Below are 26,887 nucleotides of genomic sequence, written 5' to 3'. Positions count from 1 at the left end.
CCCTCTCTTAAGATCCCTCACATCTGCTATGGAAGCAAATTCCAGTAGGGGTCTCTGGCTGCTTTCTGCCAACAGATGTATAGAATCATAGAATCCTAGGTTGGAAGGGACCTCGAGGATCATCTGGTCCAACCTTTCTAGGTCAGACCACAGTCTAGACAAGATGGCCCAGCACCCTGTCCAGCTGAGTCTTAAAAGTCTCTAATGTGGCAAAGTCAACCACTTCCCTGGGCAGATTATTCCAATGGATGACTGTTCTCATTGTGAAAAATTTCCCCCTCATGTCCAATTGGAACCTCCCCAAAAGCAACTCGTGTCCATTCCCCCTTGTCCTCTTCATGTGACTCCTTGTAAAAAGGGAGTCTCCATCTTCCCTGTAGCTACCCCTTAGATACTGGTACGTGGTATATGTATTTCACATGTTCATTGTCTGTTTGGATGTTCTACCTAAACCTGTATGATGCAAAGTTTTACACACACGGAGCAATTGCTCAGACATTTACAGACTCTGAAAGATTTTTACAGGGAAATCTGTGAGATTAGGAGTAAGCTCTCGGGGAAGCTGGTAGAAGTCTCCTGACATGGCATATTTAAACTGGAATTGCTGACACGGTTGTCCTGACAGAGGAGCGTTTTATATTCCCCGAGCCTTTTATTGCAGCATACGTGGGGTCTGTAAAGCGCTTTGATGTTGGAGCTGTATTTAAGTGCCAAGCATTATTGTTTTGAATCTTTCAGGTTAAGAGTTCCCACAGACATGGGGAAGCTGGTTTTTGTTAAGCTTTCCATTTTATCACACATGGTCTCCTGCTGCACAGACTTGGCTTAAAATTATAAAATGCAGAATTAAGTGTTAAAGAGGATTTTTGGAAAGGTGGCTATCAGCCGTGGGTGGCTGATGAACAATCTGGCCTTACCATGTAAAATTGCATGGAGGAAAAATCCTCCTAACATGGAACTAGAAGAACTCTTCCTTGCTTTGCAGCTGAACTAGTGCATACCTGAATTCATAAAGCTAACAGAAATGACCTCTTTTTCTCAGGAGCGTTTTGACTGTTACGTTATTATTGCAACGTTAAGTCTTGGGAAACAATCTTGGGTTGAGGTTGTTTTGTACATTTTTGTGTTCTTTCCTGAAAAGCCCCTTTTTCTTTGCTGAAAAGCCATCTTTTAGTTCTGTCTGGGTTCCTGGGGCTGTTGGTGTATTTCCATGTTCAGCAAAACCTAGAAAGCCTGGAGCTGCACATTTAGGAGTGTCTTGTGGTGGCTTGCTCCTGCCACCTCCAGAGATCTTTTACAGTGGTAATAAGATTGGAATGATCAGGGGAAAAAAATGTCCTAATGGAAATTCCAAGAGTATGTTGGAGAAGCGCATCTGTGGTGCTGTGTTGGTTTTAGCTGAGTTGTGTGTTTTGCGTACACAATGAAGGGATAGCCGGGTTCACAATATTGTGAGTGTGGTTGTTTTTTCAAGGCTGGCCAATCTTCTCCACTGCTGTTTCCTAAGCAGTGACTGATACAAGCTATAAAGACAATTCCAAACAGGCTGCAGGTTTTGGTTCTTGGAGAATGCTTTCAGATATATTTTTCCAAACTGAAAGTATCTCAAATGCCTGAAACACATTGACTAAAGCAAAACCCCAGGTACAGACGAGTTGGTACCTAAATGGCCAGCAAAGCTAGGGAGTGAGGCTTGTTTATAATGCCTCTCACTGACTTGGTGAGTTCTGCTTCAGCATCCGGGGACAGCCTTCCCTTTCAACATGTGAAGAAAGTTACCTGTTAGAAACTCTCTGGCTTTCAAATCTACCCCAGTGGGATGAGCTGCAGGATAACTATGAGCAGTTTTGCCAACTACTGGTTAAAAACAGGTACTGAGTAAGAATGAACAGGCAATACAATTTTGAACTAATATGTTTAAGTTTCCATCTAAATGTTTCTATACATCTTCACCCTGAACATCTTTTCATACTAGAATAGGACTGCATACTTTTGGTTTTTTCTTACAGTGAAATTAGGAGAAGACTGAAGACTAATATTAGCATTGCTGTGTAATACTAATACTGAAAGAAATTGAATTCATATGTTACAAATAGGGTTAGGAGCACCTCAGATGTCTCACTACAAGATCATTAATTCTTCATTGGCTTTTTGGAGGGGTTTTTTGAGTTGTTATTTCTACTTTTCCTCAGGCCAATTCCTAGAAGAAAAGATTCAGCCAAAACCCTTCAGGTATCTCCAAGCCTGGGGCTGAAGCACATACAACAAGGTTGGCAGTTTCTTTGAAAGGCAAGAGGCAAGACTTGGCATTTGGTCGGAGCTGAGAAGAAGGGGAAGGGAAGTATGGGAAGGACTTTGGTTTGTGCCCCAGAGGTGAGGAACGACTGCATCTTTCAGGATTTGGCCTTTTGTCTTATGGAAATTGACCAGTCACTCTTTTCTTACTCAGAAATTCCTGCTCCAGTTAATGAGGACAGTTGTGCTTTTTTGATACGTATCTGTTATTGGGTGACTTAGCCCTACTGTAAACCAGTCTGGAGCCTGATCTGAAACAGTTTGCGTCAGGACTGTGGGACAGAGCCGTAACATTGGTATATGCTGTGGCTTCTTTGCATCCTTCTGTCTTGCTTGCTAGGGCTTGCTGGTTGTGTGCTCTGGCTTAGGCAGAGATGGGGCTCGGAGCAGGCACCACTGGGCTTCCCCAAGAGCTGAACTGGAGTATAAAGGAAACGTGACTCTGACTTTGTCCTGTTGTCTCTCTGCTTCTGGGGAAGAAGAAATTCTTGCTGGGTGCCTGAGAGGCACATATTACTTGGCTGCTCGTATCCTGTGCTAGGTGGTCAACTTTGCTGGTGTTACTATTAATGGTAAAAAAGACATGGAGCAAGCATGAATAGGTGTAGAAGGATCTTACAAGGCTTCAGTGGTGTCGCAATAAAACGGCAGATGAAATTTATTTCACTTATACATTAACTACAGTTCACTTACACATTAACTGTATGTTGACACAGGAGAAGGAGGGAACAAAATCCAACCTGTGTATCTCTGAGCTGACTGTTACCATCCAGGAGAGAGCCTGGCATCGGCTCAATGATAGTCCAATGAACACATCAGCTCAGCAGCAGAAAAAAATAAACATGAGCATTGTCCGTTCTGTGGAATGGCATTTTCCCATGGTACAAGGCTGTGCTGTGCCCACATCTTGACAGATGCAAACTTTTCTGTGACTTGATTTGGAAGTAGGTGCAAAAAGCTCCAAAAGTAGTATCTGGCTTGGAGATTCATCTAGTTCTAGGTTGGGTTTCCGTGGTGCTTGAGTGTACCATATGCAAGTTCATAAATGCATCACATAGAAGCATTTATCAGGCATAAGGCTCAAGCATATATGGATTTATTGCACAGCTTTGAATAGCATAGCAGACTTCAGTCTGCATGATATGGAAAGTAGTGTTTGTCCTTCTGCTTTGTGCGCTGGCAGCCCAGAAGGCCAACTGTACTCTGGGCTGCATCGGGAGAAGTGTGGCCAGCAGGGCGAGGGAGGTGATTCTGCCCCTCTGCTCTGCTCTGGTGAGACCTCACCTGGAGTACTGCGTCCGGCTCTGGAGACCTCAGCACAAGAAGGACATGGAAGTGTTGGAGCGGGTCCAGAGGAGGGCTACAAAAACGATCTGAGGGCTGGAGCACCTCTCCTATGAGGACAGGCTGAGGGAGTTGGGCTTGTTCAGCCTGGAGAAGAGAAGGCTGTGGGGAGACCTGATTGTGGCCTTTCAGTACCTAAAGGGGGCCTACAGGAAAGATGGGGAAAATCTTTTTAGTAGGGCCAGCTGTGACAGGACAAGGGGTAATGGTTTTAAACTAAACCAGGGTAGGTTTAGACTGGATATAAGGAAGAAATTCTTTACAATGAGGGTAGTGAAACACTGGAACGGGTTGCCCAGAGAGGTGGTGGAGGCCTCATCCCTGGAAACATTCAAGACCAGGTTGGATGGGGCTCTGAGCAACCTGATCTAGTTAGTGGTGTCCCTGCTCCTGCAGGGGGGTTGGTCTAGATGACCCAAAACATTCTATGATAGTATGATTCCCTGGTCTGGTGTTGTGTTATTTTGCACCAGTTTTTCTCATTGATTGCAACATGATAGCTTTGCTATATGGTCTTGCTCTTCAGACAGTTGCTCCTCTTGTGGTATCTGCTGTATAGACAGTTCCACCTGCATTTGTTCCTATCGCTGCTGCCACTTGTTCCTTTTACAGCTTGTTACTTTATTTGGATTTCCTTCTTCTGCTTTACTCTGCTGTGTTTGTCGGTCCTGGATGGGACTTCTTTTACACACCACAATATTCACATAAAGGCAATCCTCTGGTATTTATATTCAGGCTACTGCTGAGCTCTGCAGGCCTGCAGCCTTCCCCCAGTATGAGAAAGAAGAACAGCGGGGATAACGGAAAGGTGGACAGAATGATCATGAAGATAAATAAGTTGGTAGCTGCAAAGCAACCAAATACTGCAGTGAAAAAGTTGATAGATGGAGGAATTATAGCAAAGTTGTTTGAGCAAAATGTATAGATTCAGAGCAGACACAGGTGTCACATGCTGTTTTATAAATGCTTTACATGAAATTAAGAGTAGAACATCTAACACTTCACAGGAGTCTGGTAGTTATTTGTTAAACAGTTTCATTTTACAGAAGTATTTTAATCTGTCTATGCAAAATTGTGTCTGCTTTTTTTTCGCTGAAGTAGATTAAAAGTTTTGTTTATTTTCCTGTCCTCTACTCCAACTATTTTACTAGAGAGATACGTAATTTTAATACTCAAGTGTTGTTGTTTATTAAAATATTTAATGAAAATATTTAATATTCTTAGATGGGAGGGTGTGGGGGATAGTTTGGGGGTCGGGCGGTGGGATTATGAGAGAAGGTCCTGTCATGTATTAATAGATGGGAAGTCCTCTAATAACAGTGACAAGCAAATGGTCTATTTCCAGGGTGAGGCAGGCATCAGTATTTCAGCTACTTTCAAGTGAAGTCCCGCAAATTATTGAGTGCTTTTAAATTCTGCCTGAGTTGCTGGGAGTGATCGTCACCATACAACAAACGGCATCACGCGCTGGCAACCCAGTCCTCTGTCCTTTAAGGTCAGTAGCAAAATCCCCACTGATTTTGTCAGTACCGGATTTAAATGTCTGGGTCTTCTTTTCTCAGGTCAACCCATTTTCTACAAAGACCACAGTATTTAAATCTGAGCCTTATTATGTCATGTGGAAATTATAGTAGGAGCTTATCCCAGATACATTAAACCTTACATTTACTGCAGTCAGCCTTGTTTCTTTCACATATGCTTTCGTAGCCCTAGAAAACACAATCAAGGTGGTGTTCTTAAGAAATCTTCTCCAAGTGGTGAGGCCATCTCACAAAAAGCTAATTTGGAGTAAGCGGCATGCTGAATTTTACACCGCCTGCATTTGATACACTTGCAGCTCTGTACTTGGCTGAAGATCTATTGCCTGACTCAAAAAATGAGTCCAAGTTTTGTCACATCAATTCTCTGCAGGAAGCAGCTGTTTTCAGCTATTGAACTGCTTCAACTTGTGTAGTGGCAGTCGTGCCTTTTATCACATAAACAGTTCAATGCACGTTGCCTTTTATTCTGTGTCATGCTGCAAAATAAAACGAAACAAAAATCTGAAGGAGCCAAAAGCTATTTTATACTTGACAGCAGCATATAATGAACTGTGCTTCCTGGGGGAAAATTGCTAATGGCTCCTTCTTGGCGTAAGGGACAGAGGCTAGCTCTACTTAGAGTGAGAGCCACGGTAATTAAGCTCTGGTCCACTGCCTTTAGGAGAGGTTAGCCCTGAGGGATGCGGAGTAACTTCAAGATGCCAAATTTCTCAAGGACTAATGACTTCCTAAAGAATGTCTGGAGTTAGTCTGGGGTTTCTTTGGAGGACCACTTTTCAAAGAGGGAAAAAACGTGAAGGGATTTCTGCCCAGCTGTCTGTATTCTCAATTCATATGCTTGGGGCCGTACCTATGCAGAGGTCACCTTTGCCAGTAGGGGAACACCCACAGGCTGTACTAGGAGGACATCTCATGTAAATCCATGCTTTGTACCAGTTCAATAAAACTCTTCTTCCCTGGATTGAAACAGCATATAATGGCAGGAATACTCTTGTAACTTCTACTGGCAAAATTATGTAGGACAGTGACTGACTCTTACTGTAGTGTTACTTGATGTGTGCAGTTTAGTTGTAAGGGGCATACAGCTTTGATAGGGCATTTGATATCATCTTGCTGCTTTATGCTGAACAGTAAAATCCCAGACCCTACCACAGCAGCCAGGGTTAAAGGCATTTCTAGGAGCAGCAGGATCATTCTGTTGTTCCCAAGGCATCCTTTCCAATGACTTGACTGATGGTGACACTGTCATGAAGCTCTGTGCACGTTGCTGTATGAGCTAACCTGTTTGATGAGATGCAAGTTTTACATCACGATGCTGTTTATAAAAAAAAAAACAAAAACAAAAAACAAAAAACAAAAAACCAAACCATTAAATAGGACCTGTCTTTATTGCAGTAAAACCTGTGTTGTGCTGGTAACATGTTGGAGAAAATTGCAGTAGGTTGCCAGGTTTCTGAGCAGTAAAATATGGCAATAGACAGGTATATCCTTTTGTTGTCCTGTATTGTATTTTTGACCTAAACATTTGAAGAATTTTGTAATTCCAGTTGTTCTACAAATAGCAAAGGGAAATAGAGGCACAGAGGTAGCAAGTCAGTAGCAGAACTGGGAATAGATCTTGGCTCTCATGCCTGCTGCCAGTCAGTAGTAGTTCAGCATTCATTCCTCCTTTTGCTGTGCTTTTTCACAGCCCTGCTTAGACACCAAGTTCTTTGGGGTTTGTGAACGGAGCTCAGTAGCACAGAAGGAAGAGCCAGCAGTGATCATGAAGCAGAAACACAGTAGTGTTAGAAGATCCTTTCAGTGCATTGGTTCCTGTGCTTCTTGAGCTGACAGTAAAGTCTTTAGTTATAGCAGTGCATGAAAAATCCACTGTATTTTATATATACATATAGAAGGGGTTGCCATGAACTAGGCATGTCTCAATTTTTCTGACCTATGCCAAGTTTAGAAAGGTCAAGTCCTTGTTTAAAAAGTCATGATCACTCACTGCTACATTGCAACAAGCATTGCTGACCTGTCTCTCAGTGAAGCTGGCTCCTGCATTACAGTCAAATACACAAGCTTTATCGCGTGCTTCTTTTTAAGTAACATTATTGCTGACGAAAGGTTGTGAGATGAGGACGGGAGAAACTAGGAGAGAGAGTCAGCATTTACTTGCTTTCACAGCCTAGAGGAAATGACTCTTTCTGTCCCATCCCCCTTTTCTCCTCACGGATTGTCTGTCTGAGTGTATGTATCTGTCATGCATAGGTTAAGGGTCCTTTATGATGCTCTTGTCGGGGGGGGGGGAAGGTGGTTCTTCCTCTGAAAATCTGCCCTCGCCTTTACTGCCCGCTGCCCAGGTAAAGTGGAATGGTGAGATGTCCTCCGTGTGGTCTGGGCTTTTGATGCCTCCTAGGGAATGCTAAAGACAAGCTGGAAGCATCTGTAGGATGTGTTTGGTTTAGTTTCTGCCAGTTGGGCCATACTGGAAAGTCAGATTTACTTTGAATAGTTACTGGATAGAAACAAAACGTAGTGTGTGGAGCAGGGGGGGCACCTCTTTCTTCCATTCTGCTGCAGAGCAGTGTGCAAGCTACAAGGATACAGAAAATCCTGGGGTTTTACGTAGTGACTCTCTAACTGAGCCATGGACCAGCTTCCAAAGGAAGCAGAGAACTGAGTCCAGCATCAGGGGCAGCTCCAGTGTGAGCCTCCAGCAGAAGCTTCCCGGGGCGAAGCATGTTTCCCTTTGGGAATCTGGTCCAGTATAGTTATTCCCCAGCAAATGCAATGGGTATTGTTGCTGTAACATGGTGCACAGGCGCTGCTGTGAGCATGGCCACTAACAAAAAAAAAAACAACAAGAAAACTCACCGCATACCCAGATATCAAAATGCTGAATCTTCAGCGTGATTGTGAAAAAATAAGGGTTGGTGGTTGGGTTTTTTTGTCCTGCTTACACTTTGCACTTTCTATATCTTCATGCTGTCTATGGTGTTCCATTAAGTACCTATAATTTCATTGCAGTGCAGGCACAGTGTATAAAACAACTGTAAAGGTTGGCCTACAGTAACCTTCCTGTAATCCTGTTACAACAGTAAGTGCTGACCCACCTTGAAACTGAGACCATGGCAGTGCTGTGCGTAGCCAAGGACACACACTTTACGAGCGTTTCAGTCACTGAAGTTAATTACATCAAGAGCCTGTATTACATGTAGTACTTTGCCAAACTTGTACTGGTTTTGAAAGGTGACACAAATTACTTCTATGACAATTTATAGGTGATTCAAAATGAATGTATAGCCTGATCAGATCTCTGTTAATCGAAGATAGTGGTTATTTTGTTAGAAAATGCTAACACTTTTTACAGAGTGTTTCTACCATCATGTGAGTTCTGCAGGAGTAATTTCATTAATAATTCAATTCAGCTTTACGTATTGCTGCCTTCATTAAAGAAGCTGGCTACTGACAGCACTTGTATTTAATGTTCTGTTAAGCTTGATTGAGATACAAGATTAAGTCCACTTACATCTCCAAGAGGGAAGACAATAAAATTTTTCTCCTTTAGTAAGATTACAGCTATAATTAAGCCGCTGGTCAACCTTTACCAAGCTTACAGCTCTTCATGGTAGACTAACTTAAGTCTTCACTCTGAATTCAAAGCTCTGAAAGCAGGCTCAAAAGACTGGACCAGGTAAAGGCCACCCTAGTTAGGTAGTAACCGCAGTTTAGAAATCGATCATTTTTGGGGGCGTCTTTTGCCAAATGACCTTTGGGATCTGTTCTGCATGCACAGGGTGCATGTACTCACCAAAGGCACAAGGCACGTTGAGCTAGCTGGTGTCCCTGTGGAGGCACACTCGTGAGCCCTGGGGGAAGTTTATGTTGACTTAAGAGTTTTGTTTGCTTTTACTTGTAAGACTAAGAATAACTACCTAAGATTTGAAAAAAAACTCTGCTGTTATCAAATCCTTTTTCCTGACTCATATTCTAAAACACAACTATTGTTTAACAAGAGTACTTGAACGTCTTACTCCCTCATAACATACTTGATTAAGACCATTTGTTGTCTAATGTAGCATATAGTGCCCATTCTTTGCCCATTTTCTAACTGGACTGTTTGATCAGTATTGATGAGTTGAGGAAACCTCTTATGGCTTCTTTTTTAGTGAAGAGTTAATTTGTTCAAATCTGTGAGTTTGAGTTTTACTTCCCATCTTTTCGCTGTTTCCCTAGTTTGGTTCTCAGTCTATCTCTGATATTTCTTCCTTCTTACTGGAGATTGACTTGATCACTTTAACTCTTTGATCTTTATTTTTTCAGAGTCTTTGCCTAGAGTGATGCCACTCTCCAGCTTCTGTCCTTCTCTGTACTTTTATTTATTGTGCTTTGAGACCTCCAATAGCAAATCAAAACGGAGACATGCCACAGCCTCTCAAGTATTCCACCCAACAATTATAACATCTGTTGCAGTTTGGGTTAGGATTTAAAACAAATTAAGCTACATCACGCTCTGTAGAATAAAAAATAATTTATTATTCTAAAGCCATAGAAGATACAGAGGCTTCAGCAAAAGAGAAGGTGGAGATGTTAGTAAATTGGTAATGACCTTGGTCCATCTGCCAGGGTAATTTTGCTGCCTTGGTAATTGAAATGTATTCAAATGCAATTTGAAGGTCATCAAGGATGCAAGTCAAAGACTTAAACAGTTTCTGATCAAAACATTAAGTATTGTGTTTGACTTTTCCTTTTATGAACCACAGAAGGATTCTGCCAAATAGTAAATTTCTCTTACTTAATCAGGCATCTTTGTTAGGACAAACTTTGACTGCAGCTGAGCTCTTCACTTGAGTCCAGTACTCACTGAAACACTAAAGGACAGAGGAAGGTCTTTTATCCATCTTTATCTTGCATTTCTGCAGTAAAGTGAAGACCGAGACAAATCCCAATGCAAAATAATTCTTGAAAGGGGAAATAGAGGGTCATCTGCGCAGCCTTGGCCAGTGTGATGAATACAGTGTGAGCAGACATGAAGGATGCTGACAGTTGTGTCAGAAAATTTCATCTGAAAAGCAGGACTTTCAAAATCTGTACTGGGTGTGCCAGTATCCATTCAAAAGACTTTTTGAAAGAAATGAGTAAGGCAATATATGATGGCTGGACAACCAGATTGTGACTTTAAGATTTCCACGTAGATTAAAGAACCAATAAAATAAATGGATACTATTATCTTATTCTCCATTTTCCTGGGCAAAGATCAGCTGCATTAAGTGACCGTGCACAAATTTTTGAGAAGCTCTTCCATTTCATCCAGAATATGTAGTTCAGCAAGAGGAATTGATTTTTAGTAATACTTTCTGTAGAACCAGTAGAAGATCCAACTGAAAATAAAGGGGAAGGGAAGAAGATGAACCCTCAATCCTCTCTATTAGGTATCCTAATTATTGCCAAAGAAATTGGCATTAATCTCCTTGTCAAGATCAAGAGTACTATTGACTTCAGAAGAAAAATAGTGTGTTTCAGCAGGGCAAATCATATTCCCTATCTCTCTCCCCCAAAATGACAATCTTTTGGATCTTCTCCAGCTAATCAATGGAAATGATAGACACCTTGACATCTTCATTTGGCAATATGCTTTCAGCAACATACCAAGGGCTGCCAACCTCTAGCTTTGGCAATCCTAACTGAAATGAAGCCACTCCCAGTCCAATGCACATTTTTACTGCATCCTCTACAAAATCACAGGTACCTTTTTTGGTTGCTTGTTTTCCATGGCTAGCGTTCCTTCTGCCAGCTTACCACACCCATCTAGGTGGATCAGATCTAATAAGATATTTTGTTCACCTCAGGTGTTACAATACACCATTTTCACATTTCTTACGCCATGCTAAAAATACTAGCTGCATAGCCCAGTTACCATTGGATCATTTGTTGACCATGACAGTGATGTGAGGAATAATGCTAACAGAGAAACAGGAACTTTGATCTATCACCTGTAGAGCTGTTCCCCATGTTTTGTTCTTCCCAGCACATGCTCCATCCTGCGCCTTGCGTGCCTGCATGGCTGGGCTTTGCACTGCTCTGCAAGCCCAGCACTCCATCCTGCTTCAGTGCTGGCTTTGCCCAAGCCCGGACAGCCCTCTGTAACCACCGTGCTCTCTTTTTCAGGTGGGTTACTTCTTCACCTGGGTGTTTTAGTTTCAAAATGGAGATATGAGACAGTGTTGTTTTGACGTGTAGTGATTGTAAACAAAGATGTCTGAACGTGCTCTGGGCCTGCTTGAGATGTGGCATTGATTAATTAGCCCCAAATTATATTTAATCTGACTAATCTCAGTGGTTACACCATTGCGCGTGAACTGTGGTCTCAAATAAAACAAATCAGATCCAGCTCTGATCCTCTGAGCTGATGTGATGGTGCCTAGATTAATTAATTATTCTAGTTGTGTGGCTGATCCCATGAAGAAAGGCAGCATGGACACCATGGAGAGGTTTGCAGAGATAATTGTTTAGCAGGGACTGTACATATGGAAATTTGTTCTCATTTCTTCCTTTGTGCTATCCCATTTACAAATGGAAATGACTGCTTCGTAGCCAGTTCTCATTACATTTCTCTCCCAGGAGACATGAGATTAGCAGTAGGAGAAATCCCACGGTAGCTGGGGCTGAAGCTTAGTCTCTGCTGTCAAGGCTGCTCCACCAGGAATGGGGAGCAGGGAAGCAGCAAGGCCAGCAGGACCCTGCCCTCGCCAACACACCTCAGCAAGGGGCAGAGACACTGGAGTCAACCAGGGTTGACCAAGGGGCCAGCCAGGGCTGAGCAAGGCGGTGATGATGAAGCAGGGCCAAGTCAACTGCTGGGAAGTCAAGTCATAATCAGGCACAGTGTGCATACATGTACATGCGTAAACAATATACTTTTATACAGTTAAATACAGGGGCAATGTGGAGGCCCCTGCTAAATCTGGTCAGGGCGATGAGAGCCTGCTGGTGCCTTCATGTCCTTGACACCCACGTAGGGCCCAGCCATCTTCCAGTGAGGGACTCAAGCAAACCCACCCCTCACTGCCCTCAGGGCTCGTGCTGTGTCGCTTAGTCCAGGGTCATACAGCTGACTTCAATTAATCTATTCCTGCCTTATATCAATAGCAAACATGATCAAGGCTGTGAATCACTGAAGTGTCACTTCATTGCACACCTGGGCAAGGAGACAAGAAACTAACTGGACACTACAGAGTATATAAATGGGGCACTAGTTTTCCTCCGGAGAGGTGTGTGCGTGTGTTGGTTTTGAGCAAGATGTGTATATTAGCGTTATCAGCAGTCTTGTTAAAGGTTTGCAGGATTGCTTTCATTACGTTGAACAGCAGAGCACAGGTGGGATGGAGGGTGTAACAGCCGTGCACCAGATCGTCCTCCTTGCTAATTTCAGTGGGCCAGGGAGGAGCGTGGAAAGATTATATCTCTTTGCACTAAGCTGCACTTGGTTAAATAAGACAATTTAAATATAGGCATTAACTTTCTGGCAAGGCATATTAATACTGCTTTACTTGGTTATAGTTTGACTTAATATAAAGAAGGTGGTGGTCATGAGGAGTGGGGGTTTCTTCTGGAAAAGGGAATATTCTGCTAAAGATATATATATATACACAAGAGGATTTTTTTTTTAGAACATCTTTTTGCAGTCGCAGGATTGTTCCTGTATATGCTTTGCTCCACCAGCACAGTCATCTTACCTGAAAGGAACATTGGGAGTGGTCCCATTCAGCATCTGTTCAGGAAGCTTTCTTAAAACAGGCAAGCAAGGAGAGCAGCTAGGCTATTATAGCAACATGTAAGTCTTCCCATGTGCATTCCTCTGGGCCAGCTACAAGGCAAAGAAATGCTGTTACCCTCAGTGCACTGATGAAGGGGCTGGGGCTGACAGAATAATCTTGGTCTCGGTTACCACACCGGTAGATAAGTCGCTCGAAGTTGTGCTGATCAAACTTCCTCCCCTCAGGTGGCTGCTTACTGGCCTGAGACCAGATCCCAGGGAAGTGGAGCGGGGCTCAGGAAACACGGTCCTGTACTTGCCGATGATGGCAGAATTTTGCATGTTGATGGAGCTGCCTGAGTATTTCTAATCCATGTTTTCCGACGTAGGTGATGAAAGGGTTGCTAGCTTTTGCTTCAGATGAGCTCCATAGGTAGACCTGTGTTTTCAGGTACTCTCTGGGCTCTGTGTTGCAGAAAGCATGTGTCCAATTCACACAGAAAGTGGGGAATAAGGTATTTCCTCCCCAAACTCACTAGATGTACTCTTGAAATCCAGAATGGGTTTTCTGAGAATATACAAGCAAATTGTCTAATTTTGACCTTGAAGTCAATTAAATATTGATATCTTTCAAGTAATTTTAAGTTTGGTTTGGGGTTTGGTTTTTTTTTTTTTCTCTCTTTGTTTCAAGTGGTCTTGGTGGTGGACTAATACAGACTCTTTTTTCCCCCCCCCAAAAAATGAAGTGCATTTAATCTTAGCCACAAGCTATCTGTACTTTACTTTATCTGTATTTTACTGATACTTTTTCTATTTAGTTGCTCTGACTATATGGGCTGCAGCAGGGTCAGGTAAGCTTGCGCAGGTGAGAAATGAAACAATTGTTTTCTCACAAACTGGTTAACTGAGGTCAACCCTATATGACCCTTTTCCTACAGATAACGTGCATGCACCAATTACATCTTGTGCGATATGCCGCCGGTGCTGATGGAGATTGTTCATTGTCAATGTCTTCTGTTGGCTGACGGCCGCCTTCAGGCACCGCTTGCCTTCCAGGGCTGCCTCAACTCTGTATCAGCCCTTTTCCTTGCCCTTTGGTGACGTGAAAACAAGACACGAGCGGAAGGGGAGTAACTTCAGACAACCTGAGACTAGCAGCATTATAAATGCCTTAGCCCTGAATCGATTGCTACGGCTCAGTAAGCGATTGCAAGATTGCCTGGTTACCTTATCTGTGCACTTCCATCCCTCAAGATGTTTGGATTTCTGTTAAGTGAGAACTCGGTTCAATGTCCTTGCTTGTAGTGCTGGCTTTACACTGATACAGCAATTATCCCAAGCGCAGTGGTCCTGTAAATTAACGATGTGCTCTCAGCCCTTCTCTTACTGCATTAAGCTCTAACGGGTAATATAATTTTCATTACACAGAGCATTTCAGGTATGAGAGCTCTGTGTTAAGAAGTTGCAGTTTGTTTATTGCTAGCATAGCTGGTTGTAAATAGTTGTTAAATTTGTCACACTGTCTGCTTTTTTTCTTATTCTTAATGCTGTGAAGGGACAAGACAGCGCCATAGAATTGCTGCAACAGTATGGGAACAAGTGGTTTTGAGGATGACAAGGAAAAATTGTAGATTAAAAAGTGTGTGGCAGGTAGGAATGGGGCTGTGAATAATTCATCCTTAAATAATTCCTCACATTTAAAAATTAATTATTCTATGGTCATTTAAGCATCTTATATTCATGACCATTCCAGTGTACCTTGGCCAGAAATTGGGTTGGGGAAATAAATCATAGTACTTCAACTTTTTACTCAAATGTTTGCTTGCTGGTGATTGATGACACCTGTCTGAATCCCTGGTTAAAATCCTCTGCTTTTGAGGACATATAGCTTTGATTTCTTAAGAGCTCCCTAGCACTAAAGGGCTACAGAAGGAGTTTTGTTGTACGCAAAAAGGCTGACATACAAACCTAAATCGAAGAACCCCAATTAGATTGATATGGAAATCTTCCCAAAATTCAAGCTCTAGCAGAGAGGAAGTTAATTCACCCTTCTGCTCAGCATGCCTTGCTGGGCTGCCAGGGCAGGTTTAGGCTAGACATTAGGAAAAACTTCTTCACCGAAAGGGTTGTCAGGCTCTGGAATGGGCTGCCCAGGGAGGTGGTAGAGTCCTCATCCCTGGAGGTATTTAAAAGAAGGATAGATGAGGTGCTTAGGGACATGGTTTAGTGGTGGGATGGCAGGGTTAGATTAAAGGCTGGACTCGATGATCTTAAACGTCTTTTCCAACCAAAGTGATTCTATGATTCTATATATAACGTGGGTATCTCTCTGCTCAGTAAGACACAGACGCTCGCCTCAGGATCCTGCCAGGCAGCAGCAGTGTTCCCAGCTCTGCCTTTGGGACGTTCACGTTTTTCTGTGGAGTTCGCACTTTATTCTCCTGTTTCATCTTACAACTGTACCAAAAGGAGGCTCGTGGCTTGGATGTTTGGATTGGTGTGTCTATAATGCTCTCAGCAAATAATTACAAGTGGAAAAATGCCCTAAAATCTTTGCGAGTGTTATCTTTCCGGAATTGTTCACACCATATTTAAGGAGGTTGAGCTGGGAATACCTGAGCAGACTTTTAATGATAAGGATAGTGCTGTCCTTATGCATGCCAAGCCAGAGGTATTACTCTGAAATGTTTTCTTTGCATAATACTTTGAAGAGGTAGCTCTTTTGCCTTGCTTCTGGGTGAAGATGCATCTTTATTTACAATGATGCTTTTGAAAGCTTTTTTGTCTGTTCTAAAAATAAATGAACAAACATTGAGATTTCATATTCTGTGGGCTTTGATTTCACATTAGCTGTGTGTGGCTCTCAACTAAAGACCTGGGAAAAGGAAGGTTGCTTCTGATTTACAGATTCACCCCTTCTTAATCTGAAAACTAAAGCTGTTTGTTTGGTTTTCTTTTCCTTTCCTATTAGCAGTTGTGGCAGAAAGATTCTACCAGGCAGTTTTAAGCATTCTTCCTTACTGTTAATTCAAATTCATCAGTAGCAGGAATATGAGTCTTTTGATTTTAGTGTAATTACTCCAGAGTCAACTTGATATGCACTGAGACCAGGATTACTGCCTAAAATCTCAGGCTTTTTTTTCCACCGACTAGCTCTGCTGGAGAAGCTAGTAGAGGGTGAAGCTTTGTTTTAAAACATGAAGCAGAAGGCATATAACTATGGCTCTTTTGTGCTTCTTTATACAAAATGTTTAGAAGTAAAATTACTGAGGACAGAATTGTGGTCAGATAATGCCACAAAAAAACCCCAAGAAATATAGAATGAAGTTACCAGCATCATCCTGCTCACATCGTGTGATACAAACAGGGGAAATAACAATTCTCATCTACATTGTACAGCATCTGGAGAGCCTCTAGCATCATGGTTAGGTAGCATTAAATGAGGTTCTGGCTCCAAAGACAAAATGGAGAATCCATGCAGGCAAGCATATCCTGTGTGGGTACCTGCATCCACAGAGCATTTGTAAATAACACAGCAGTTGGTTTTGGTTTTGTTTTGGTTTTTTTTTTTTTCTTTCCTGAACATACATAATGCAATGCAAATAGTTTTGGCATCATCATTGATTTGTGTCAAGGGGTGCTTTATGAAAGCTATAGGCTAGGCCTACCTTTTGAGCTCTACCTAGGAAATTGTTTATTTGCAGCTTATCTAATTAATAGGAAAAAGTATGTTCAGCATCCTTAGTTGAATTGATTTCTTGTTGTTTAAGAAAGTCCTGTCAGCCTGCAACTTCCTCCAGCTCTGTCAAGCATAAAAAATAAAATGATCAAGTTATGGTTAAGTGTGGTTCCACATGCAGTAAGAACACAGAAAAGCCACAATTTTTGTGGCCTCTGTCTGCTAAATAAAACCTGTTTGCATTATGAGAACACTAAGAGACTACAGCTTTCTGCTCTCGGTAATGCTGACCTGGGTGAGTTGCGGTCGTCCTGTGCTGCAGACGATGGTTTTGGACTGTTATCTCTCCATTTGCAGGTTTTCTCAGCAGTGGTAAGGACTCTTCAGAAAGCCACAGATGTAAGCATTCTCCAGGACAGTATAATTTAAAATTCATATAAGTAGACTACTATGTTATGCATTTGTTAATGTCTTCAGCTGGAAACTACTTCATGTCTACTGAAGAGGAAGCTTTTGTGGTTACTGCCAGTGTACCTGGCTGAGGTTCAGGTCTAGACCTGGCAGCTAAGGATTTTGTCCTTTTCAGTCTTGTTTCCAGATGCTGCATGGGATAGCTTTTGAGTTATCCTTATGGCACTTCCCTGGTTTTCCTTTGAAATACCTCCTATTGTACAGTAATACTTTTTCTGAATATTGGGACCTTACACTCACTTGAAGCTTAAGTATCTTCAACACCTGGAGATCTATAGCATTGAGTAAGGTCAGCCTGGAGTCTCCCAGGCTGGTTCCCCTTAGCTGAGCCACTCTGCTCCCAGGCTACGCAGCGGATGGAAGGGAAAGATGTGGGGGCTGTTTGCTGGGGGCTAAAAATGGGACAAAGTGGCAACTTGAATACACAGACCCTGTGAATCTGTGTGCTGCTTTACATGGGGTGGGAGGATAGAGATGCCCAGCTGGGGCTTTGATGGCTGTGTGCTTGCTGGCAGAGTTTATTGCCTACCTTTGCAACGTGTGCAATGTGGAGGCTGAAAGCAGCAACAAAAAAACCCTGCCATGGCTCAGGTTAGGGCTTTGCTTGCCATAGGTAGTCTTTTGCACCTGAATTCGTTATCCTCTGTGGACTGCATCTTGGTTCACCATCCTTGCAGTTATCCCCAAATGAACACTGGAGGGGATTTGATATCCCTGGTTTGAGTGCTCCCATGCAACAGCCAAGAAGCCAGTTAAATGGAATTGAAATTCTCTGCATCAGCTCTTTTTTCCAGGCCTGTTTTTAGCTGCAGAAGTTTATGTATCAGTAGCTGAACTGGAAGTATGCAAAAATAAAATGCTTATAAGTAAAAAATCCTACACAGGGATAGAGGCCACCCCAGTGCACCCCAGAATTTAAGCACTTGATTAGTAGACTTCATTTTACCTGGGAGCCTTACTTAGCCATGAGGCTAAGATTTCATGTATTATATATTCTGCTGGATTTTAAGAGGAGCAGCTACTGTGAGTAATGCACATGCTTGTATTTTTAAGGGCCTATCCTCAAATGTGGATTACTATAAAAAACCAAACAAAAAAAAACCCAGAAAAAAATTGATCACCAACACCAGGAAATTAGGAAGAACTGAACTGGAAGTATGCAAAAATAAAATGCTTATAAGTAAAAAATCCTACACAAGGATAGAGGCCATTTGCAGACAGTAATGTCTAAGTTAGCCACTATTTTAGAAAAGCACCCCAGTGCACCCCAGAATTTAAGCACTTGATTAGTAGACTTCATTTTACCTGGGAGCCTTACTTAGCCATGAGGCTAAGATTTCATGTATTATATATTCTGCTGGATTTTAAGAGGAGCAGCTACTGTGAGTAATGCACATGCTTGTATTTTTAAGGGCCTATCCTCAAATGTGGATTACTATAAAAAACCAAAAAAACCAAACAAAAAAAAACCCAGAAAAAAATTGATCACCAACACCAGGAAATTAGGAAGAATTTGAATAAGGAGAAGACTGCTTCCCTGACCAAAGCTTTTTGTATAGCACTTGATGCACACAGAAAAAAAGTCCTTTAATAGCACAGCTCAAGAAAATACAGACTGGTGAAAAACTGCAGTTCTTGTCAAATTCGGTAGGTGGTATAGAGCTTGCAGAGCAGCAGGAGGATAAACTGGGGAAAAAAATCTTTAAATCAGGTTTAGATCACTGCCAAATCTGGTCAGCTCAAGCAGAGCATAGAGAGATAGGTGGAGATGGAGCAGATTGGGATGGGGTACAGCTGGGTGATTTAGATACAGCAATAAATTTTTTTTCAATATCTAATATGTTGCTGTACCAACAGTGTAACAAATAATATAGGCATGCTGCAGACATGCAAAAGGGGAATTACATGTCTTCTTTTAATATTTTACATGATTATTCTCTGCTTTTTGGCCCTACATGATACTGCACTAAGTTTAATGTAAGTTTAAGTAGTTAAGAAGTACTTTAATTAAGGTATAATTCAACATATATGAGGGTTTTTCCCAGCTTCCTACCAGCTCTGCTTGCATCTTCCCATCTCTAAATTATTTTGTTCTTAGGATGAGCTGTAACACAGAAGTGCTTAGGGCAAAGCCACCAGCTACTACTAAACCACTCCAGAGCTTGCTAAGGTGGAGTCCAGCAATCTGGGGCAATGACAGAATTTGATTAGAAACTGAAGAAGATGGGGGAGGAGAGCGACACAGTATGAAAGCTAACTTTACGGAATTCCAAATAGGTCTAACACTTCCATAATTGTTTCTGGTTTGTTTTCTTTACTCCTGGGAGTGGAGTTGTTTACTATTGTGGGTTCCAGTTTCATTGAGATTTCTTAAATGTTTGGCTTTATTTAATGAATGTTAAAATTATTTAAACTAGAAAACGAAGGCTATGCTTGGTTCTTTTTCTTTGGATGGTAATTGAAAATACCGTTTCCTGTCTGGGTTAGTTATAAGCGAGTGAGTAAAGGCAGGCAGGTAGGAAGGAATTAGCATCTCAAGGCACTTTAAAGGAGTTTGTAGAAAACCCCTCTCTATAAAGGGTGATTTTCTATTTATCATATGAATGCTGTATTTGGAAAGGTGTATTATAAGGACAAGAATAGCCTTCACAAATAACTTTTTAAACCAAGAATTGAAAATTGTAATTTCTTTCATACTCTGCTTTAGTACCTTCAGAAGAGGAGTGAACTCCAGGAGAAAGAGAGAAGTCCCCTCCATTTCTCTTGAAACACTGAGCTTGGTCTGTTGGAAGAAGAACAGTATCTGTGAAAAGATAGTACAGTGACTGTTAGGTCTCTGTTCAGCTGTGCAAATATAGCGCATACTGCAGTGCTGCCCAGACCCAGCATTAGGTAGGGCTGCATGTATCGTGTCTGTGTGTAAAGAGCAGCTGGAAAACTCGATGCACAGCACGTGAGGCCATTTTGTACAAACCAGTTAGTTAGTTCACCTCTAGCGTTGAAGTTATCCGGTCCCACATGTGCATGCTGAATGCTAACATAGCTAAAAATATATAGCTACTTCCTTTTCCAAATACCTAACAAGTAATTGGGTATCAGGCTGCACAGTGTTCGTATGCATGCTGTTGGACATGCCCTGCTATAGGAGTCAGCAGGGGTCCACCTGGAAGTGACAAAATTAATTAAAAAAAATCCAGAGTTTAGCCTCTGCTTCCAATGTTGGGCTAGATAACAAGTTTCTTTCAACTGATCTTTAGTTCTGAATGTGTTTGGTCTTTTTTCCAGAAAATGTGGCAGCTTTACTGATCTCGTAAGGCTGTTGATAATTGTAGGTAAGAGAGGGTTTGGCCTCAAATGCTGGTTTGCTTTGGCTTTTTACTCTGCTTGACAAATTGGTGCCTGTTCCTCCCTCCTCCCTACAGTTGTGTCTCCTTAATTCCACTTTACAGGGGAGTTGCTCCAGTGTCTTGTCACATGTGAACTTCTGTTTAAGGATAAATTTTCCTGAGTGAGTGCTAAGTCTTATAGCAACTTTGGCACTTCCAAATCAAAGTCAGAGTGAGATGTATGCTCCTGAAGTAAAGCTTTTCAAAGAGATGACTTTTTCTGACTTCTATTGATTCAATAACTACTGTGTACTTGAAGACTTCTGAGGACTGTGCAGCCAAGTCACATCTGAAAACAGCATTAAGGTTCTAAGCAACCAGGGCAGTTTTGAAAAATGCAAAAAGGCAACTATGGTCCCTTTCTCTTACAGCTCTCAGCTGGGATGGAACAAAGGACTGTTTTCTAGTGTTTTGATAATAATGTGAATCCTGGGTGTGCCCAAAACATTGCTGGTGTGATTATTTTTCATTACTGTAGGTGATTAGGAAATTTGAAAGAGGTTCCTTATGGATACACAATTAATGTTGGTTCAGATGATTTGAACAGAGACATAATTGGTCTTCTGAGAGTTGTGATCCAGACTGTTACTTTTGAGTACAATCAGGAATGTGCCAGAAGTGTGACCCTTTCTAGATGCTTACAAAGTATCTAGAACTGTTCTTGAAGAGGAGATAGGAAGTTCAAAGAAAGGAGTAACTAACTCCAAACGCTGTTCCTGTTGCAGTTAGAATCATAGAATCACAGAATAATCTGGATGACCTTTAAAGGTCACCTAGTCCAAGATAGTCCCCATCTTTCTTATAGGCCTCCTTTAAGTACTGGAAGGCTGCAATCAGGTCTCCCTGCAGCCTTCTCTTCTCCAGGCTGAATAACCCCAATGCTCTCAGCCTTTCTTCACTGGAGAGGTGTTCCAGCCCTTGGCTCATTTTTGTGGCCCTCCTCTGGACCCACTCCAACAGGTCCATGTCTGTCTTGCGCTGAGGGCTCCAGAGCTAGGCACAGTACTCCAGGTGGGGTCTCACCAGAGCAGAGAGGAAGCATTACCTCCCTCGACCTGCTGGCCACACTGCTTTTGATGCAGCCCAGGATACAGTTGGCCTTCTGGGCTGCAAGTGCACGTTGCTGGCTTGTGTCCAGCTTTTCTTCCACCAGTCCCCCCAAGTCCCTCTCCCCAGGGCTGCTCTCAACCATTTCATCCCCCAGCCTGTATTGATACGGGGGGTTGCCCTAACCCATGTCAAAGGCCTTACAGAAGTCCAGATAGATGACATCCATAGCTCTTTCCTTGTCCACTGGTGCAGTCACTCCATCACAGAAGGCCACTGGGTTGGTCAGGCAGGACTTGCCCTTGGTGAAGCCATGCTGGCTGTCTCAAATCACCTCCCTGTCCTTCACTTGCCTTAGCATAGCTTCTCAGAGGATCTGTTTCATGATATTCCCAGCACAGAGGTGAGGCTGACAGGTTGGTAGTTCGCAGGGTCCTCCTTTCTACTCTTTTTAAAAATGGGTGCAACATTTCCCTTTTTCCAGACATCACAGATTTCACCTGACTTCCATGACTTTTTGAATATCATGGGGAATGGCATCACAACTACATCAGCCAATTCAGTATGTTCAGGTTCCTCGGGGGGTCATGAACCTGAGCTTGTTTTACATTGGGAGGGACTTTGTGCCCCCAGACCCTGTCTTGTGATCCATGCACCTGAGACTTGTGGGAAGAGAAGATTCCCATGACCACTGAGGTAAAAAAAGTTGTTGAGTACCGCAGCCTTAGTTTGTGTTAGTTCTCTTTTGACCATGTAATGAAAACAAGTCTCCTCTACATTATGCTGAAAGCCGAGTACATAACGTATCAAAATGTGGTTTTAAACTGGCAAGGCTGTTGGACAATTGACCAGCTGTGTGTGACACAGCATTGCCTCCTGCCTACTTGGGACTGGAGGCTTCTTTGGGAAGAGGCTGCATGACAGATGGATAAAGCATTGCTGTTACCTTGCCACAGAATTCACAGCCCTCTTCACAAAGGAGTTTGCGTTTGACATTTGTGGAACAGCATACCTGTATAAGCAGAGAATTTGGTTGTTATTCCATTGATGTTTCTCACCCAACATTCCTTTGCTAAAAGTGAAGTCCAGCCGTATTAGAATAAATTTGTACAGGTAAAGCTCACAAATATCACTGCATTTACAAATAGCATATGTTAATGAATACTAATTTGTCTTTCCACAAAAAAAGATTATGAAAATCTGAGTTGTCTCATGAAACTTGCCCTTCAAGCCTAAAATCAAATTATTGAAGACAGTCAAGAAATTTTAAGATTTAAATGTGTGACATGTTTTTTAAACGTGTCTATGTGACATGTTTTTGAATAGGCAAACTGAACTCAGTCGTTTCCTAACAGCTTAGGGCTTGATTTAACCCCAGTAATGTTTTTAATAATACATTTTATGTATATGATTTTGTAGAGAGATACTGACCTAGAATGCAGGTGCATATGCTTCCAAGCAGAGTCTGGAGAATAGTACAGTGTAGGTGAGGATGCAGAGTTTTGGGATGATACAGTACAGCTGGGGAGCCACCAGAAGGAAAAGCCTCTTGAATTGTGTTTGGGGGTAGGAGCAGAATGAGAGTCAGCAAAAGGCCTGAGGGCAGAACGTACCTTACACTGCTGGCCCAGGGCAAAAAGCGTGATTTCTGTGGAACTGCAGATCCGAGACCATCGGTGCCGTTTGGTTGTTTGGGTTTACAAGGAGAAACTGTTCAAGCAAGGAAAAGGCTCCCATGAACTCATCTTGCCAGAGAGCAGCTCATGCTGCTGTTTGATCATAGAGGTCACAGACAGGGATGACACATAGGTCATTCATACGCTAGGCAGAATTTGAAATTGCGTCCTTGCTGGATTAGCATTGCTCAGTGTGTCCTTCCCTACAACATCACCTTCTGGAGATCAAGTTCTTAAGTCTTTTCAGCAAATTTATTTTTATATCCAATCCTAAAATGGAAGAAATGAGTGAAACCAGCTTAAAGAACCCCCTCTTACTTCAGGCTGTCCTTGGGCCACTTCCTCAGGTGTGGACACACTTGTGCAAATCTGCCTTGAGTGGACTGGAGCTAATCTGGGATTGCATAGGAGCAGAACATGATGCCTGAACTTGGCTCACTTACAGCAGAAACAGCATATGCATTTCCTCATGCCCAGCCGCCATGCGCATGGTTCCTGTATGGCAAGAATGGGCCAGCAAGGGCGAGGTGCCCTCTCTGTGACCCCCATTCAGAGCTTGCTACCTCCCGCCTACACAGCAAGAAGTGCTTTGGGATCTCTGCAACTCCTCCTAGAATAGCTGTAGCAAGATTAAATTAAAACAATTCCCCTTTTCCCTTGCCCAGAGTGGGTTGCTTTGTCTCCCCCCTTTCCTTTTCATCCTAATTAGAATCAGGAGGATGGAATCTGCCAAATGCAACCCCTGACACCTCTTACTGTGCAGGAGAGACTCCCTATGTTCCAGGAGGATTACCATAAACCTGATTACAGCAGCACGAGAGCCCCATGAACCCAGGTCATGGGCACTGGAGGAATCTTATCATAAATCCAAGGCATCTAGGAAAGATTTGCAGTGCATACTTACGTATGCTGACAAGAAGTCTTATACATTGGCTGGGGATAACAAGCAGGTCAGACTGAAGACTACTGTTGGCACGTTTTCTGTGTGCCAGAGCTTTAAAGTTTTTAAAAATGCAAAATATGTAGGGTTGCTTTGTCTCCCCCCTTTCCTTTTCATCCTAATTAGAATCAGGAGGATGGAATCTGCCAAATGCAACCCCTGACACCTCTTACTGTGCAGGAGAGACTCCCTATGTTCCAGGAGGATTACCATAAACCTGATTACAGCAGCACGAGAGCCCCATGAACCCAGGTCATGGGCACTGGAGGAATCTTATCATAAATCCAAGGCATCTAGGAAAGATTTGCAGTGCATACTTACGTATGCTGACAAGAAGTCTTATACATTGGCTGGGGATAACAAGCAGGTCAGACTGAAGACTACTGTTGGCACGTTTTCTGTGTGCCAGAGCTTTAAAGTTTTTAAAAATGCAAAATATGTAACAAGATTTACAAGAAAAAAAAAAGCAATTCTAGACCCAGTCCATCTTTAACTTTCTGGCCCTGTCTGTCTAAAGCAGCCACCACAATATTGCTGCCAGAAGAGGTATGGTTTTATTACACCTATTGACATACTTTCACATGCAGTTTTATCAGAGACAAATCACAGCTGGGCTTTAGCTTGCTATGGAAGGTGAAACCCAACCTACAGTAGTCTAACTTCACTGAAGAAAAAGCAAGACTACTTTATTGTTAAAAATTCCTTTGGAAATACCTCAGCAATTTTGTTTTGTGCAACAAATAATTAAACAAAAAGTATAATTTTGCTTTAGGGTGTTGTGAGGACAAGTGATTAATATTTGTAAGTGTCTCCATGAAAATCATTCAGGTTACAAGACTGTATTTCACCACAGAACAAGGCCAGAACAATTAGAGATTCATGAAGCAAACACACAGCTCTTCACAGGGGAAGAAAATGAACTTTTTCTGGATCTGTTCCAGGGTGAAGTGTTCTACTGCCCAGGATCCCAGAGCACAGAGGAAGGGTCCCAGCACATGCGGTCCCCAGAGGTGCAGGACGGAGCCTAAGGCAGTGAGCCCTGCTGAGGGCAGGGTATTAAGCTAAGGCTCAGCTGTACATTAGCACAATTAAACAGTTTTCAGACTGGCATCTGCTTGAAGCCTGGACAAAGCCAGCCTGCAGAATATTTTGTAAACTTACCTTCAGAAAGAGCTCTTCCTGGAGTATCATGTTGTGGAGAGGGTTACCTCTTCTCTCCCTCCCTTCTCCAGGCCAACGGGCAATCTCATTTCTGCCAGAAGGTTCCTTCAGACCAGAGTTTTCCCCAAGAGGGAGCACTGAAGCCCTTCTTTCATAAGCAGCTGCTGGTAGTTCGAGGACAGCATGCAGAAAACCAGCCATACACATAACCAAATTTCTTATGTCAACAATGGTAACAGAAATGCCACCAAAAAAACCCCCCAAACACCTTCCTCCCTGCCCCTTCTTACAGACAAAACACACTGAAGAACATTAGGACCTAATGCAGGGGCTTTCAACCTATAAACTATAGATTTCATAAATTCTAAGGGGAGAAAGAAGATGGAGAAGGGCAGCAGAGGTACTAGGAAAAGTATCAAGAAAAGCAAAATCATTTACCTGATTCAGAAGTCTACAGGTACAGATTTTTCAAGTGATCTTCAACTCCCCTGGAAAGCAATAGACCTATTGGCTTGCGAGCTGCTGCTTACTGCTTTAGCTGTAAAAAGTTCAAGTGAAAAGATGGTGACTTGCACAAAAAGAACTTGAAATAATGACGAAACATGTAATTTCCCCAGCAAAAGTCTTGTATATTAGAGGAGCTAGTCTTTTTAGTTAAAAAAAAAAAATCTAACAAGAACCCATCAGGCCAATAGGGCTGTCTGTTCTGCACGAGCACAAAGGCATTCTGACCCTGTTAGCTCTTAGGGAGCTGTAGAGCACATACATCAATTTTACATCCAGCTCCAGGGTATCCAAAACAGCCTTAATCAGAGGCTTCCCCAGACTCTTTTGGCAGAACAGGTAACTGGATTTGTTCTGATTTTTAATAACCTGCATTGTGGCTATGCATCCCTTTGTGCCTAGGAAGCACTGCAGCCAGCTTAAAGCATCAGGGTTCATTCAGGGTTCTGCTGGATAGACAAACCCACCATAAAGGAGAGGATTGCAAGAGACCTCTTGAATTCAGCAGGCATCGTTTGGAGGTGCAGAGCAGGAATAAACCTGATCCAGTTCCCTGAAAAGGGAAAAAAGACTGGGGCTGCAGGGGGTCAGGCATCCCAGAAGCTCAAACAGTGCAGATTTCCCTTTTAAATTTTGTGGGTTGGCTCTATTTACTTATGAGACTGCATTGCTAATAAAATTAATTAGAAGCGTCATAAGTTGTTCATCCCAAGAGTATTTCTACTTGAGGCAGTCATTAATTATTATGACTAAGATTGTCTGTCTTTCTATTTATAGGCTGGCCATGGGCAACGCTGACTGTTCTCGGGTTCCTGTACTGCTATTCTCACGTTGGAATTGAATGGGAGCAGACGTACGCTGTGAATTAGGAATGACGCAGAACAATGATTTTTTTTTTTTTTTTTTTAAGACAGGTTGATGGCTTTTCTGCACTGGATATCCTATCTATCTGCAGAAGGATGCGCCAGACCCAAGTATTTGGTTAATGTGTTAAAACCAAAAGCGCATGTAATTGATTCTGAATTGTGAATACAGGAATTTAACTAGAAACACTGATGGGCTACAGCTGGGGGTGGGGAGAAATTCTGAAGCATTTCGAATG

The 26,887-nt window shown here is 42.4% G+C and overlaps 1 protein-coding gene across 1 annotated transcript in view; it reads left to right on the top strand.

The window, feature by feature from the left end:
* The window catches only part of HHAT (hedgehog acyltransferase), a 163,250-nt gene extending 136,596 nt beyond the window's left edge, over window positions 1-26,654 (top strand). Inside the window, exon 11 of the mRNA XM_009641564.2 lies at window positions 26,563-26,654. Coding sequence (XP_009639859.1) covers window positions 26,563-26,654 — 92 coding nt within the window. The remainder of the gene's footprint in view (window positions 1-26,562) is intronic.
* The last annotated feature ends 233 nt before the right edge of the window (window positions 26,655-26,887 follow it).

The sequence above is a fragment of the Egretta garzetta genome, unplaced genomic scaffold (genome assembly GCF_000687185.1).
Source record: "Egretta garzetta isolate BGI_Z169 unplaced genomic scaffold, ASM68718v1 scaffold166, whole genome shotgun sequence".
Lineage (NCBI taxonomy): Eukaryota > Metazoa > Chordata > Aves > Pelecaniformes > Ardeidae > Egretta > Egretta garzetta.
This window is presented reverse-complemented; position numbering and strand designations above follow the sequence as displayed.